The sequence below is a fragment of the Apis laboriosa genome, unplaced genomic scaffold (genome assembly GCF_014066325.1).
Source record: "Apis laboriosa isolate Shangri-la unplaced genomic scaffold, ASM1406632v1 scaffold29_cov151, whole genome shotgun sequence".
Lineage (NCBI taxonomy): Eukaryota > Metazoa > Arthropoda > Insecta > Hymenoptera > Apidae > Apis > Apis laboriosa.
Genome location: NW_025222728.1, coordinates 570,487 through 587,576, shown reverse-complemented (window position 1 = coordinate 587,576; position 17,090 = coordinate 570,487). Strand labels below are relative to the sequence as shown.

General features: G+C 47.4%; 1 protein-coding gene across 2 annotated transcripts in view; it reads left to right on the top strand.

Annotated features, from left to right (window-relative positions):
- The window catches only part of LOC122714375, a 59,554-nt gene extending 48,206 nt beyond the window's left edge, over positions 1 to 11,348 (top strand). The window contains exons 5-8 of one of the 2 annotated variants that reach the window (XM_043935663.1): positions 1,645 to 1,830; positions 6,525 to 6,708; positions 6,790 to 7,091; positions 7,190 to 11,348. In XM_043935663.1, coding sequence (XP_043791598.1) covers positions 1,645 to 1,830; positions 6,525 to 6,708; positions 6,790 to 7,091; positions 7,190 to 7,744 — 1,227 coding nt within the window. In that variant the 3' untranslated portion in view covers positions 7,745 to 11,348. The remainder of the gene's footprint in view (positions 1 to 1,644; positions 1,831 to 6,524; positions 6,709 to 6,789; positions 7,092 to 7,189) is intronic. The other variant, XM_043935664.1, reaches the window with a different exon arrangement.
- The last annotated feature ends 5,742 nt before the right edge of the window (positions 11,349 to 17,090 follow it).

The window sequence follows — 17,090 nt, the reverse complement described above, 5'->3', positions numbered from 1 at the left end:
CATCGAGAGGCAATGAACCAATCAAACCTTGGACGGGGAGAGGGTTGAGAGCAAGGGTCGCGCCTTATCGCGAGAGGCAAAAGACTTGGGCGAGAGACAAAAGAGCCGTACTCGGGGACAGCCTCCAAGATGCATTTACGATTTATCCATTTTCGAGAGAAAGAAAGAGACAAGAGTCGTCGAGAACAAGTCGTCTTCTCTCTTTGGAAAATTTCTAAAGAATATATCAACACTTTCTCCAAGTTTGATATTAAATTTTTATCGACTCGCCAGCTGCGCTTTTTGCGCCTCTCCCTTCTTTCCTCTTCCTCTTCTTCTTCTTCTTCTTCTTCTTCTTCTTCTTCTTCCTCTCTCGTTGCGTAATCCAGAGAAGAAAGATGAAAACGGGTTTCTTTCTCGACGTCGACAATACGAAGTCGGAAATCTACTCGTTACTCGTTCGTTGAAGAAATACAAACGATTCAACGTTGCACTCCAGACGTCTCTCTGGAAAGAGAGAGAGAGAAAGAGAGAGAGAGAGAAAGAAGAAAAGAAATCCACCGACCAGTTAGTTTCCATTTGTCGGTCGTGATTTTGCAAAGAAGAGGGAAAAGAGAAAGAGAGAAAGAGAAAAAAGGCGAGGGAAAGAATTTCTCGAGCCGATATCCGCCCTTTGAGGAAAGATTAAACGCGATAACCGCTCCTCCTCCTCCTCCTCCTCCTCCTCGGTTAGCTCGATTCTCGCCGATAACGCTAGCAACGTCGACGACGCTTCTCCGTCTCGCGTGCCTTCTGATATTTCATTCTCCGGTTATCTTCCTATCCTTATCGGACGTCGTACTTGCCGCGTCACCCAACGCCCATCAGAGTTATCCTTGCGCGAACGCCATCTAACCTAGGAATAAAAATCGAATAGAAATAAAAGAGAGAGAGAGAGAGAGAGAGAGAGAGAGAGAGAGAGAGAGAGAGAGAGAGAAGAACGGTTCCACTCTCGAAACTTGTCCATCGAGAGGGAATGATGATAAATTTCTGGGACGAGGAAACGAAGAACCGCGGCTCCTTGACGGATAACCGCTCTTCCGTTATGCTGGCAACGTTGTGGCAAGACTATGCATCCGTCAACCTCGGGGTTACGAACCTACCTAACCGCCTCGTAATGTTCCTCTGTTCAGTCGTTGACCCACTTCTCTCTCTCTCTCTCTCTCTCTCGAAAGGAAAATTCTTTTTGAAAAGAATCTCTTCTCTTTGTTTTTTTCCTTGGAACGAATCGAAGAGCTCTCTCTCTCTCTCTCTCTCGGAAAATAGCTAGCCTCTAACTAGGCGGAATCTAGAGATTGTGCAAATACTCAGATTAAAAAGTTTTAATCGGACTTGTGGCGGCCGGTCCATGAATCTCTTGAAACTTTGCGACCGAACTCCCACACGATTACGTGTTCGTAGAAAACGCGAACTCGGCCGACCGGTTTTTGGTTGCTTCATACGTTTCACCGATGAATACATATATATATGTATGTGTATGTATCTATATAACACGTTTAAGGGGGGAGGGAGGTGGAGAGAAGTCGATGCTTTTGGAATTATTAATAGAGTTAATAGGGGGAGCGGATGTTTCACATTCCTCTTTTTTTTTTTTTTTTTTTTTTTTTTTCCTTCTTCTCGTTTCAGCTGGTAAACGGCCTCGATAGACCAAGGTACGTTTGCGAGACCGAAGTCATGGAGGAGGTGAACGTGGCAACCGCCACCCCCGTCGAGTACACGCCTCCTGGGAATACGAATAAAAATGCGAATGGGAACATCATCACCCTCACCTTAAAAAACAACCATCTTATCGTAGAGACGGAGGAGCGAGCGGTAAGTACTCGAATACTCGCCATTCTGTATGTATAACGGAGGAGTAATTCTTCTCTGCAAACATCCATCCTTCGCAGGAGTATCGCCCGCGTCACGATCGGATCCGCTCTCGTTTTTCTTTCTCTCATCGTTGAATCATCTGATTCAGATATTTATCGGATGGAATATTTGTCGAAAGGACGCAAAGTGAAAATTTCGTTTAATCGTTGCTCGGAACGGTTGTCCCGAAATATAGAAAGGCACATAGAAAGAGGCACCTAGGAAAAGGATCCTATCGCGTGAGGTATCAAGATCGATACGATATTCTCTCGATCCTCGTTGACGAGGCACTTCGTGAAATCGATCCACGAGATTCGTGCGGCCCCTCTTTGACAGGGATAACAGGTTCGCAATTATCGCGCGGCCCCTGTAAGGTCGAAGGTTACCAGGCAATTTCGCCTCCACCTACCATCGCCGTCCTACTTACGGAGACTCAGAGACTTATCCTCGTGGAAGCTCATCTCGTCAGGGGAGGGGGATTTCGGAGTGGCTCCACTCCCTTCTCTCCCTCCACCCCAAATTTCATCGAAATTTTTGCGAGACAATCCGCAGGAACAGGAGGGAGGCTCGCTCGCAATAACGCTTGGGGGTGGGGACCTGTTGCGATTTAATTCCATTTCAGAGAAAAGAAATTTCCACGCGCCTTCCCCTCAAGCTTTAGCAGCTTCTTTCATTCACCACCCTCCTCTCTTCTTTCATCCTTCACGCGAATTTTCGCACGGCGACAATGTGCGCAACAACGCACCCCAAAACGAAACCGATCGAACAAGGAAAGGGCGTGGATCCGTGAACGGATCTCCTAAATCCTGAATAGGAGAGCGAATGCACCGTCAATCCTTCCGTTAATCAAGGATAAATGAAACGATGAGAAACGACCTCGAGAGAAACGGAACGGATGCAATAGAATTTCCTCCATCCGGTGTTTCCGCCACGGTTGTGTTTAAGCGACACGGTTATCGGGCCGGATATCGGTGGAAAGAATGGGGTGGAGGATTATCACTGGGGGAGGAGGTGGCAGCTACGATAAACGATGGTGGACAACCGGTTTCCAATGGAAGAATTTCGAGTTGGAAACAGTAAGCTGATCTGGTGGCGAACAAGTTTGGGGTTGACAGTAGAAGCTGTGAGAGGGAGGGGGAAGGGGGATGTCTATTGTCGAGGCTAGCGCTCCAAGAATCGATACGATATCGTTTCCAACGATATCGGCTTTGCTGCCTCGACAAAGGTAGTGAAAAAAGGGGAAAAAAAAGAAAAAAGAAAAAAGGAGGAAACGCTAGGCCGAAGCAAACGAATCTGTCGGGCACGTTGTGTCGGTTATTTCAACGACGACAAGCGTCTTAGCGCGCTTCCTCTTTAAAGGAATGCAAAAAGCGCGCGATCCGCTTTGTTCCGGATAAGGGGTGGATGCTCGGGATGCTTGGACGTAATACTTGGCTCGTGGCCAAGCTGCGGTGTTCACCCCGGGTCGCGTGGAATACCCTCGCAATTCGAGAAATACACTATCGAGCCACTAAGCGTGCTTCTTTCTCTTTCGTTTCCTTTTTTTCTTCTTTTCTTTTCTTTTTTTTTCTTTTGAACCAAGTGCGCCATCGCTCGTGAAAACTTTCGATTCAGTTCGTTCGTTCGTTCGCCTTTCCTTTCCCTTTTGCAGTAGAGGAAGATTGATCCTATGGAAATAGAAATTATTTCTTTGTATATACGTTGAAAAAAATATTTTGCAGATATTTCACACGGGTATAGGTTAAAAAGGAAAGAGAACAAGGTTCGCGTGTTTTTCTTCTTTCATACACGCACATTCGAGAGCAAGGAAAATTCTTTTCTATCACGTGTTCTTCTTCCTTTCGAAATTCCTTCTTCGACTTGATAACTGATAACGCCAATCGCGCTTTTTGAAGAATGCAACTGTGTTGCTATTTATAAAATTCGCGCGACAAATTAGATGTCGCATAAAGATACTTTGGCGCACAAAGATACTTTGCACAGTTTTCAGAAAGGCGCAATCGCGTCTGAAGGCGTAGGCCGTGAATTCGAGATATTGGGAGAAGAAGTGGTTTTATCGAACGAATACTTTCATCGAGAACAAACTTTCATTGATTGAAACAAGAGTGACGGATTCGTTTCGATTAAAAACGTTCGATCTCGTTTGAAGGATATATATATATATATAAAGAAAAGAGAGAAAAAAAGAAATTTGGGTTATAAAAGGTTGTTAACTAGTGAACGAGTATAAATAACGAGGCTAGAAGGGGCACGAACTACGCGTCATCCGTTTACTAGAGCATCCGGGATCAGTAACGCGTGATCGGTAATCTCGCACCCTGTTATGCATCGATTAATTTATTACGCGGAAGATTAAATTCTCGGCGAACCCCTTCTGATCCCTATACGGAGGAGCAAACATTTTTATACGACGATACGTATAATATCATCCAGATATTCCTTTACTCTGTCCCCTTCAACAATCTCTTCTCCTCCAACAAATCTTCCTTTCCTTTTCAGATTTGCATTTCAATTTCAATGCCTTCAGCCGGCCGTCCCTCCATCCGGTTTCTCGAATAAACAGGAATTTCGTACGAGCTATTACGTTTCGTCGATGGATCGTGAAGTTCAATGTTTAATAATCGGAAGGGCCGAGAGCAAGGCCAGGGTTGTTCCCTGCTCGAGGATTCACCATTCGAGGAGAGAGACACAATTACCCTCGATAAAGAGAGAGAGAGGTTCCCTCAAGATGACTCTTTTCCCCAAATTTCGAAGCTTTTAAAGCGGAACGAATGGTCGACCCATTTTCCTTTTCGAGCGGCACACCCCCTTCTCGCCCCCCTCGAACACTTCACCCACAGTCTTGACGGTTTTCTCTCTTATCTACGTCTCTGGTGGACGATTCTTTTCGCTCGATCTATCGTGCCACAATTTTCGGGGCCACGGTTCGTCGAGGGGTCGTGGAAAAAACTACGAGACTCTACGACGCCTTTGGGAGTCGATTTTCTCGAGGAGAAGCGAGAAATAGAAGCCACTTTGCCTCTGCTGTCCTTTACACTCTTTGTCCCTTTCGAAAAACAGGGAACAGGCTAAAAAGGTGGTTATCGGCTCCCTCCTTTCTCTTTTCTTTTCTTTTTTTTTTTTTTCCTTTGCCCCAAACTCTTGACACAAGTTTCTGGACGAACGAACGCCGCAAGCTAGATGCCACAAACGATTCGACGTTGCTAAAAGGCTTTTTGCCCCTTTGCTACTTCACCTTTTAAATTAACCGTCTCGAGGATCTAGAGATCCGAAGAGGGATCCATCTTAGCAGATTATATAGGGTAGTTAGATGAGTTAGACATACAACCTCTCTCTCTCTTTCTTTCTCTCTCGGTGATTAGAATTTATCAGGGGATCGGAGTTCTGCTCGAAACCGCGAAATCAAACGCGTCTCATTCGATTTCAAATGGCAACCCCGTTTCGACGAGACGCGCGAAAGTTTATCGATCGCGAAGCGCCGAGTAAGAAAAGTTTGTCACGATAGAAAAGTGGAAGTCGTTTCTGATTATCGATTTCTAAAACGATTCGCGAAAAGAAGTGGAAAAGAAGAAAAGATTCGAGTGGCTCGAAGAAATAAGAGCAATATAATTTTGTTTGAAAAATCTTTTAAAAATTTTATTCAATCTCCTATAATTCCAAAGATTAAGACTCTTCACTTCTTCATTTCAAACTTGTACAATATTTGAAATGATACGATCAAATAATCAGATCCATTATTAATTTGAAAAGTGAAAAGTCGCGATATTCAAAAAGATCAGATTCTCGTGAGAAACACTTAATTAGAATTTGAAAGGGAAGATTTCCAGCGCTCGAGACGTTCGATAAATTCGATTTCTTGACGCGTTCTTGACGGTTGCTTCTAAGAATTGCGCTCCCTTCTCGATAATTCGGAACCGCGTGGGCCAGGAGAGCAGGAGCGAGGGTGGAAACAATAGCGAGAACTAATTCTGCGGTCCGTCGACCTCGAGTAACTTCCATCGCGGTCGAATTTATACACGACCCGTGGCAACTGGTAAACTGGAAGCATCGGCTACGAAATTCATAGGGTGGAAATTAATTTGCCGGTCTCTCGACGCATCGATCCTCCCTTGCACGCGTGTTCAACGACCCTCTTGCACAGAGAATATAATAATTGTTCTTTTTTCCTTTTGTCGTCGAGTAACGATACAATATTGGAGAACGTCTAATCAAATTGGATCAAATAGAATGGAAATCGATCTCGAACTCTTCGCGAGGAATCGTTTAAGATTTCCTCATCTTCTTCCCCCCCGCTGTCGCCTCGACTAGACAACCGAAGGGGGAAAAGAGCTGATGATGCATCGAGCTCGTAATTGCGGGACGCTTTGAACCGTACAGCCTGATTGCGTTGCATCGTTGAAATGGCAGCGAGGGGTCGAGAGGTGAGAGAGGCGAGTTGCGAAACGAACCTCCCTAATGACACCATCATTCGTCAAACGATCAGTCTTATTTCTCCCTCCCGTTTCTCTCGCCCTGGTAACCGACTCCACCGTCTTGATTAATACCTCTCCTCCTCTCGTTCACGCGCTTGGTTATCCAGCCAATCGTCGAAAAAGGAGAATAATCCTCGATCGTTTTTTTTTTCTTTTAATTCTCGATGCTCTCGTTGTTTCCAGGTGACGATGGAGGATAATAAGAATCGCAGGTACCAGGACAACGGGTGCTCGTTCGTGGTCGAGGTGCAACCGAGCTATCAGAACGGGGAGACGGAGGCCAACAAGGGATCCACCGTGGACGACGTGGCAGCCGATCAGCAAGCTCTGGTCCACAGGGAGGAAATCGGCGAGGATCGAACGTCGGGTAAGTTTCATTTCTCGTGAATGGTGACGTTAAACGATAGAACGGAAAGGAAAGGAAAAAAGAATGGATTCATCGCGACAGGTTTCGAAAACACGAGGCTGTTCGGGAGCACGAACACGGGATTGTCGCAGTCGGATCTCTCGATCTCTAGCCAAGGCTCGGTCAATCCCAGCTATCGTTACGGGAATCAAATGGAGTACGACTCCGGCCACTTGGGTTACCCTATGTACGGGGGTAGTTACGAGTCGGACACGTTGTCCCGCAAGTTGGAGGGTGGCTCCAAGTGGGTGGAATTCGACAAGTCGCCGGACACGGAGAAGACGTTGCCGTCGAAAACGACGCGCAGCAACGTGGAGGCGACGAAGGACGGCGAGGAGAGCAGCGTAAGTAATCGATTTCGAGAGGGGGGAAAAAAGAGAAAAGATCGTTTCTAGCGATGTTGTTGTTTCGAAAGAGAAACGAGACTTTGTATACATTTCAGCCGTCGATGACCGGGAAACAGAACAATCTGGACGTTTCCCAGGGGTCGGGAGGCTCGATGGACCAACAGGATTCGACGGACGCGAGCATTTCCACGGACACGGTTCGCTCGAATCCGAATCTCCAAGTGAACGGCGCGACACCGAGTAAAACGCAGCAGCAGAGAGCTGCGAGCAACGAGGTCGCAGGGAGGGCGGAGGCGAATAAACCCGTGATAACGGGAGCGTTGCTCAAGGACGATATCCAGGAGGACACTTTTCAGGAACAGCAGAGGAAATTGGGTAACGGCACTCTCACCCCTGAGCACAAGGATGGCGAAAGGATGGGGAAGAATCAGAAGGCCGAGACAGGGATCTTCGTGCCGAGTCATAAACGGAGCGGAAGCATCCCCCCCCGATTGATCGAGGAAAGCCTGGAATTGGAGTTGGAGCCGAAGAAATCGTTGGACATTTACAGCCAGATCAAGACAAGCACGAAAAGCATACTTCCAGGATTGAGCCCCAAGTTCGAGCTTCTTCAGAACGAAGTGAGCCCCATCGAGGAGAAGGAAAGTTAATGGGGATGGATTCTTCTTCACGGTTCAACACGGTTCAACATTTTCAATTTCGAGGCACGATTTGATCTCGTTTCGAGAACCGTGAATATAAGAAGAGATAATCGCGCTGCGGAACGATTTTCTACGAAAAATTTTGAACAGTTTCAGGGGGTTTCTCCCCCTCCCATCATTTACCCTCGCTCTCCCCTCGAATACTCGCACACAGAGCGAAAATCAAAATTAGACCACGAGTCGCGAGTCTTTCGCGAATGGGAAGAAGAGGGACCCCCATCCTCCCCCCCTCCTAATCGAGAACGATTTTTATCTAACGAAAAATTCGAAGAAGAAAAAAGAAAAGCTCATTGTAGATATCTCATCAATTTCGACAGATTTACAAGTCTTTTCGAAAGAAGAGACGACTCTCCAGCGAGGGGGATACAATCCCCCCACCCGTTCCGTAATCGCGTAAACGAAACGAAACCGAACTAAACTAAGCTAAACTCGAACGTCGCTCGAAGAACTCTTCAAAGAGACGACGAGAAGAGGAGCGATTGAAAAGAAGAAGAAGAAGAAGAAGAAGAAGAAGAAAAAAGAAGGCTGTCAGAATTTTCCTCTGATAAAAAAATCACCAGCGGGTGGAAAGTTGACCAGGTTGAAATTGGTCGTATCCAAGGGGACGTAGTAAACCGTAGCTTGGATTCGAGCCGAGCTTGTATCCCGTTAACGACTCTAATTCCCTTCCTCCTCCTCCTCCTCCTTCGACTGCCTCTCCCTCTCCCCCTTGGATAAATTCGCCAAAGCGAGGAGATCCACGGGGAACAATCGTCGACTAACGAACTCGACGCGCCGTCCTCCTGTGTCCGAGCAGCGACGCACACCGCAATCGAATCACGGGGGGAGGGGAGGAGGGTTGTCGAGAGAAGATGATAGTCCGCATTTTAGTCGAAAGTGAACGAGATTCTTTGCGCATAAAATTGGTTTTTTTTGGAAACGAGGGAAACGGGGAGGGAAGGGGAGAGAAGAAAGAAAGACGAAGCTTGGGATGTTTCGATTTCCCTCCCTCCCTTCCTCCCCCATGCAATTCGTTCGAACACTTTCGAACATTGAAGAAGATTTGATTGAAGAAGATTCTTCGAGCGTACGCCTCTTTGTACAACTGTCCATCTATCTATCTGTCTGTCTGTCTATCCGCGCCACGAGGGATATTATACCGTACGTGTATTACGTATACACACGCGTATCGAATTTTTGTAAATGATTGATGGCGAAGGAGATCGTATCCCGGATAAACGATGTTTTAAAAAAAAAAAAAAAAAAANAAAAAAAAAAGAAAAAACGAATCAGAATTTGCTAAGAAATTTTCTATTGCGCGAGGAGAGAAAATAAGCACAGAGAGATAGGAGGGGATAATTAAGCGTCGTAATCGTATGGAACGTTTTATTATTGAACGCGTCCATGGATAACAAAGTAAGTAAGAGTCTCTCTCTCGAACCGGCTCTCCATGACGGGATCTTTTTATCTTAGAAGAATAATTCAAGATGGACGATGGATGAATGGATCCGTAAAAAAAAAATCATATATATATATATATATACATATAGTTAAATCAAACGCGATGAGCAAGTCGGGCAGAGAGGCTTAAGATTAACGTTACGTGGATTCTAGTGCCAAAATAGTTCCTTAAGGAGGTTTCTTCGAGGGCAACTCGACGAACGTATTTGCCGAAACTATAAACGATACTATACTCGATGATTCTCATTATTATTATTATTATTATTATTATTATTATCGTCATAATTATTATTATTATTATTACTTGTACGTTTCGATGCAAATGCTGCGTTACCAATATTTCAAATTTTATAACGCTTCCGTTAACGTTAATAATGCGAACGAAGTTGTTGTTGATTGATATTGGTGCTATCGCGTATGGATCTACATGAGGGGAGGGGAGGGATCGAATATATTCCTCTTTGAATTCGTTCAGCCTCCTCGTTAATCGCGATCAGATGAGAGAATCTTCCTCTCCCCTTTCCCCCGATTGTAATTTTCCAAATAGAAGAAGAAGAAGAAGAAGAAGAAGAAGAAGAAGAATTCCTTTTTTTGGAGGCGGTACGTAAACGCTCGCGTTTTTTTTTTAACACACTCGACCAATTAATTGAAAACGAAACGGGACTCGAATTTGCAAAAATTTTTCGAGATTAGTTGGAAGGTTTCACGAGGAACGAGGAATCGCTTTCGAAACAAGAGACGAGAAACAAGCAAACCCGTTCGACCAACAGACACAATTCCTCGCCTCCTCGTTCAATTGCCATTGTCGAGCTCGAGCCGATAAATTGCCATTGCACATTGCGATGAAAAAAGAAAAAAAAGAAAGAGAGAGAGAGAGAAAAAAGAAAAAACAACAAACCCTTGCCGAGGAAGGCAATTATTCACCACGTCCGCGTAAAGATAATAGAGCGTAGCTACATCTATCTAGCGATTAAGTATCGTACGTAAAAAAAAAAAAAAAAGAAAAAGAGAAGAAAAAAAGAGAGAGAAGAAAAAAAAAGAATCTTAGCCATACCCACGCATAAATAAAACGGAATCGATTCATTTTTCGACTCATTACGTACTCCTACGTCTCTCCCGCTTTCTAACGAGTAAATCTAGTTTCCAGATTTAGTTTCTCGTGTGATTGTTACTACTACTATTACTACTACTATTAGTACTACTACTACTACTGCTACTACTACTACTACTACTACTATTACTACTACTAGGTGGTATTAGAGGTCTAACTCTGTGGACAAGTGTAAATTTTATATAAGACCTGAATGTCTTGCGTATTTCTAGAAATATTCTCACCACACCGTAGCTATGTCCGATGCCGATCGTTCTCGATCCCGATTTCTAAAAACATAACGCGAAACAACGTTCGAAAAAAGACATTGGTGCGTGTAACGTTTCGAGATCGATCAAGACGCACACTTCACTTCCACAAGAAGGGGGAAAAAGAAAAGAAAAGAAAAGAAAAGAGAAGAAAAAAAAAAGAAAGAAATCATTCTCCATTCTTTAACGCTCTGGTATTCTATCGCGCATCATCGGTTCGTAAAGGACATAATTTAGAGATAAATTACTTGTAGAGACTCGTCGAAGTAAGAGTTAATTAAAGATTAAACGCGGATCCCTCCCCGGGGATCTCGACACACAACCGTTCCATATGATCAATTATAAATTCGAATCGTAGTTAATTAAGCGAGTGGCAGAGAGAGAAAGAGAGAATGAGAGAGAGAGAGAGAGAGAGAGAGAGAAAGAACTTGAGCTTGAACGATATCGAGCTTTCGATCATGGATCAAATTTCTTTTCTCGTTTCGCATAATAATAATAATAATAATTTTTCGTGCATCCCCCCCCCCCCCCCATCAATTTCGGTTTTTCCTCTCGCGACCTTTCCTCCTCTCCCCTCCCCCCTCGAGGGATTGGATCGGAACGAATCGAAAGTAAGTTTCACATCACGTCCATTTGTCGTGCTGCATAAATACCTATCTTGTAATTGCTGAAGGCGCACCGCGTAAATCTTTTTAGAAAAAAAAGGACGTGTGGACATTCATTTTTCGCTAAAATACCACGTTGTATATGTCAATTTATTTTGCAAAATAAAACAACTATTGGACACGAATCCCATGTATGTATGATGTCGATGATCGTCAATCATTCCAGTTGAAACGTTTTCGCTCCTAACATTTTCCATCCGCGTTTTTTTCTCGAATTCTCGAGAAGGAAGGATATCCCCGTGATCCTCCGCGATTAACCGCGGAGGATAACGCGCGCATCGCGTCGGTAACACGTCGGGTTTTATTTAACCCGAGGGTCAATCTCGGTCGGAAACAACACCATCCCCTCGGAGGGAGCGAAACCGGTGGTGGTAGCAGCCGAGCTCGTCGGTTCTTCTTCCGCCACGATCGAGAAGGGGGGTCGAATCTGTTTTACTCGCCGCTCTCCACCCTCGAGCGCGATGCTCCCCGTTGCGCCACCTGGCGACGGAATGCCCCGAGGGGGGGTAAAATCGCACCGCCTCGACTGATAAAAACGGGTTTCCTCGAGTGGAGCGGGGTGGTGCGGGGCGCGGAGGTGGAAAATGGCGGCGAGGGTGGCGGCGCCAACGGTGAATCCGGCGAGACGCGAAATATCACTGAATTATACATGCGCGTTTTTAATTCGGTAATCAATAGTAAAAACCGCTAATATATCCCCACCATTTTTCCGCTATTTAGAATTCACCAATGCCCATCTGCCGACAACCCTTTCCGATCGCGCGTGGGAGGAGCCGCCAAATACTGCGTCTCTATTCTCGCGGTCGATCGAGGGATCTCGATTTTTTTTTTCTTTTTTCTTCTTTCCTTTTTTTTTTTTTTTTTTTTTTTTTTTTTTTTTTTTTTCCCTTTAACGCGTCAAACGAACGCGAGATTAAAACGAACGAGACGAGAAACTCGAACGATTGGAAATCTTCCGTTACCGTTCTGTTATCGTGTAAACGTGAGACGCTTTCTTTTCTCTCTCTCTCTCTCTCTCTTTTTTTTTTTTAATCTTAAACCTTAGGAGAAGGTTTACTTATTAAAATTTCGAGAAGTCGTATATATATATATATATATATATATATATACTCGTTCGTATCGTTCGCGTGGAAATTGAAAATTCGTTTCGAGGACAAGGGTTTTCGCTCGACGCATCGACGATGATCGTTTATTCGATAATTTTCGTCCAATTATCCTCGCGAAAGGCACGCGAAGCGAGCAAGTAGTACCCGAAGACACGCACGTATATAACCGTAATTGGCGTTTATTAAAGACGATCGGTAAAAAAAACACGGGGCAGGTGATCGGAACTTGAAAAAAGAACAGTCTCGTTGAAATTGAATCCATCCAATTCTCGAGAATTCTCGATTTTTCACAAATTTCCCTCTCGCCAAGGAAAAAAATAGGGAAGATCTCGTCTCGTAGGTTTGGGGGGTGGGGAGGGTTGCAGAGTCGGGCGTGTGCTCGAGGGGGAAAAAAATTCGGCCCGCGCAACGAATTCGATGACGGTCCCGGCCGACGAACTCGGCGACGAACTTTCACACCATCACCCGTCCCACCATCCGCCACCAGGAAGGCGGCTGACGCAGGCCGCGCGAATCGAGCGAAGCGGGACTGCCCACCGACGCACGGCACCGCGCTCTTGGCCAATTATTTTTACCCGTGGAATCGAATTATCGGGCGCGGCGATTAACGCGGATTTAATCGCACCACTCGTGTCGTCCTTTCGCGGCCGAGCGAAGGAGGATGGACAGAAGGGTGGCTAGTGGGGCTAGTGGCGCGAGGGGGTGGCGGGCAGGGGGATATAGGAGATAGAAAATAGAAGGAAAAAGGGGGTGGCGTAGGGCGGGGGCGCGATAGTCTACGCGTGGGTGACAAGAGCGCGTGGCTAAACAGGAGAGAGGAGGGGGGGCGGGAGGGCGGAGGGTTAAGGGTGAGCGGGACAGCGGGATTCAGGCGAGGGGGGGGGGGGGAGGCGGACGGACGGACGGACGAACGGACGGACGCGGGCCAGATATCGCGTGCAACGTGAGAGAAAGAAAGGGAAAGAAGAGAGGGTGGACGACGGGGGACGGAGGGAGGGAGGGAGGGAGGGGGGGGGGCGGGTGCGCTTGAGCGTCGGTACAGATACGGCATTATGAAAACACGAATGTACTTTTAAATCAATACCACCATCGCATTGTAGGGAGTACCGGTGGTGGGGGCGGCACGCTCGCATCCCGGAATACGGGAGAGAAGAGAGAAGAGAGAGAGAGAGAGGGAAGGAGGAGAGGGAAAAGGGAAAGAGAAGTGGAAGAAGGAGGAGGAGGAGGAAGAAGGTCGGTGGCGCTGCCGCGGGAATCGCGGGAGTGGAGCGCGAGGGTGGTGTGATAAAAGGATAGGCACGAGGGTGGTGTGGGAGGCATAGGTGGCACCCAACCCGCGACGGAGAAACGATTCAGCGACGGGTGAAAAGTATATACGAGCGGTTGGTTTACGTGGCGGCGGCCGATGCTCGGCCTTCGTTGAGTAACGGCTCGTTGTTGTTGCTCGCTTGGAACGGGGAGGAGAGAGAGAGAGAGAGAGAGAGAGAGAGAGAGAGGACGATGCCTTTTGACGAGAGCAGAGATCGTCCGTCCTCGAAGAGGAGGATTCTTCGGAGTAGATGGTGACGCTGCGGGACGTGGCTCGCCCGTTAAGTTAATCGCCGTTCGATTCGCCCGCCAAACCGCATCCCCGCCGGAGAGATCCTTGGCCGGAGCCAAGCGAAACGGGAAACAAGAGACGTTTAGAGATCCCCCATCGATCGTGTTTTCCCCGTTGAAAACGAACGAAATTGGGACGAGTGGAGGAGATAGGGAACTCGGCGGCAAGCGCTCGAAATCGATTTAATTCGGTCAGCTGGATTTTGATCGATGCGCGACAGAGAAAGTATCGGGGGATTATTAAAAAATAGACGAGAAAAAAAATGGGATAAAAAACAGAGGGTGAATAAAACCAGGGAGGGGGAGGAGAAGAGAGAGAGAGAGAGAGAGAGAGAGAGAGGAAAAAAAAAAGCAGAGCGACGAAGGTTGCTTCCCACGCGATGGTACACGGGCAAACGCGAACAAATTGGCAGAGAGGAATATTTATTTTCAATAATATCGATGTCGCGATTCTCGATGTACATTTCGTAACCGTTTTAATACATCAGCGACCGGCCAATTTATACGCGACGCGAAATTAGAGTTTACGTTAATTATTTTAATTGGTTTTGCTAATTAAGCACGACCATTACGTAGAACCGGACAATGGTCACAAAACGGACGTATTATTTGCTAAACACATTATCGTTGTCGATTGGCACGTCGGAGCGGACGAGGTTTGTCAACCGACCGGTCGATCATCACCCATCATCGGTCTCATCGCGCGCTCATAATTACGCTGATTAGACGACGATCTATCCATCTATCCTCTTCACGAAGACAGTCGTGGACAGTCTTCCCATTGACTAGACTCGCCTCTAGCCGAACGAAGCTAGAACGAGTGGCAAACAAGGAGAATCGAGACGTCGTTCCTAACGACACCCTCGATCGAGAGATCGAGAACGACGGAGAGAAAGAGAGAAAGAGAGAGAGAGAGAGAGAAAGTACACCCGCCCTTCCGCCCGACGAGATCGACCCTTGTTTACAAACACGCAAGGTCGCCGATCTTGGAGGGGAGGGGGTACGAAATAATCCCCGTCGGGGTGTCCCATCCCTTTGGCCTCCAAATTCCTTGGCCGTCCGATCCGTGTCGACCCGGGTGCGTTGCTGGTTTTCCGATATACCCAGGACGGTGATGATGCGACGACCCCATCGTTCATCGCGCCCGGCTTCTTATCCGACCACGTTACCGGTGGTGCGCGCTCGTCTTCGTGGCGGTAAACACACGGCCGGCCGGCCAGTCAGCCAGCCAGCCAGTCAGCCAGCCAGCCAGCCCCACGGACACACAGCCCCGCTGCATGGACAACCGCACACGCCCCGTACACACGGCCGCACGTGGAAAGGATGATGAAAGCGTGCTCGGCCACCTGTATGCTTTAACCGTGGATCGAACCTTACCTGTTACTCGTCCGGCGCACCGAGGCGGTAGTCGGCCCGAGGCCCTCGACCGGGGATTTCCGTTTCCGGTTAAAGACACCACTTACCCCGATTATTCTCTCCTCCGTTTCGATGGACGGACGGACGGTTGGATGGATGGATGGATGGATGGATCCCGTTCCTGGAAACTCGGGATTCTATCGCGCGATTTGCAGTTGTTGTTTCGAGAGAAGAGGATAGAAGGGGAGGGAGGGAGGGAGGGTTTATTCGAATTCGACGACCGAGTATCGGTCGGCGAGAACTTTGGGGTGAAAAGAAGGAGGAAAAGGAGGAGGAGGAGGGAGGAAGTAGGAGGAGAAAGTATTTCCGGATGGAACGAAGCAATTTGACTAACAAATCGGATCACCGACGACGTGCCGATGGGAAACGTTTCGATTTAACGAATGGCTCGCCGTTACGCGGAGGGGTAGGGGGGTACAACAGGTACACCGATTATCCTTTCCGTTTCGCGGCCCCGGAATCGAGGCGGCTTGTTCTCGCTTCGATCGCGTGTATGCAATAATATTTCGCGTTATACGCACCGCGGCTACAGCGGGATTAAATCCGCCGCCCGTGGTCGCTTGCAAACGGATTTTAACGAAATTCCACGGCGAGAGCGACGCGGTGAGAAAGGGAAAAAAAAAAAAAATAAAAATAAAAAAAGTAAAAAGAGTAAAAAAAATAAAAAAAAATAAAAAAAATAAAGAGCAACGCGCGCGGAGGAGAAATGAAGCAAGGAAGAAAAAAAAGCGGCGCCGAACGAGAAGAGGACGGAGAAAAAAGAGAGAGAGAGAGAGAGAGAGAGAGATGCGACGACGATCGAGAGAAAGTGTATCGATACGGAACTGCTATTTCGAGGCGGTTTTCAGTGTTCGAGGGACGCGGTTGCTGATGAGGGTGGCGGTGTTCCTAGCGGGGTCCCCGGGCACGTGGTGCTACTATTGATTTTAATTTTAGTGAAAGAGGTGGAAAAATTAGAAGGGTGGCACGAGGAGGGCTGACACACGGTAGGAAGGAAAAGGGAGGATGAGTGAGAGGCGGAGGAGAGCGAGCGAGAGATAGAGCGGCGAAGGGAGAGAACGCGAAGAGGCGAGCGGCGTAGGGTGAAAAGAGGAGAGAAAACGAGTGGCCGTGCGAGAGACGCGGGAAGAGAGGAAGGGAGACAGAGAGAGAAAGAGAGAGAGAGAGGGAGAGAGAGAGGGAGAGAGAAGTCGGGTGAGAGCACCGCTGAACAGTTTCGCTTTCATTTCCCTCTTTAGCCGAAGGCAAAGGTAGTCGCTTCGAGGATGGGAGGGATCCCGATGCCCGAGGGAAGGCAAGGCAAGGAAAGGAGGCAAGGAAAGAGGGTAAAATCGTATCACTGGAGGATGAGAGAGTTAGAGAGAAGGGAGAGGGGGAGCGGAGAGAGAAAGAGAGAGAGAGAGAGGTAGGGAGAGGGAGAGAGGTCGATGGAAGAAAGATACGGGAACTCGGTTAGAAAAAGAGAAGCGGAGGCTAAAAGGAGGGTGGTACTGTTGAATGAGAGGGTGGGACGCAGGGGTGCAGGGCTCGCGAAAAAGAGGAGAACATACCCTCGACTGTGTAAAACACAGAGGTTCGCGGTGGCGAGGCGAGTTCGTGTTTAAAAAACTGCCTCTCCTTCTCTCTCTCTCTCTCTCTCTCTTCCTTTCCCTCTCCCTCTCCCTCTCCCTCTTTCTTCCCTTCTCATCCCGCTGCGCCACCCACCTCTTC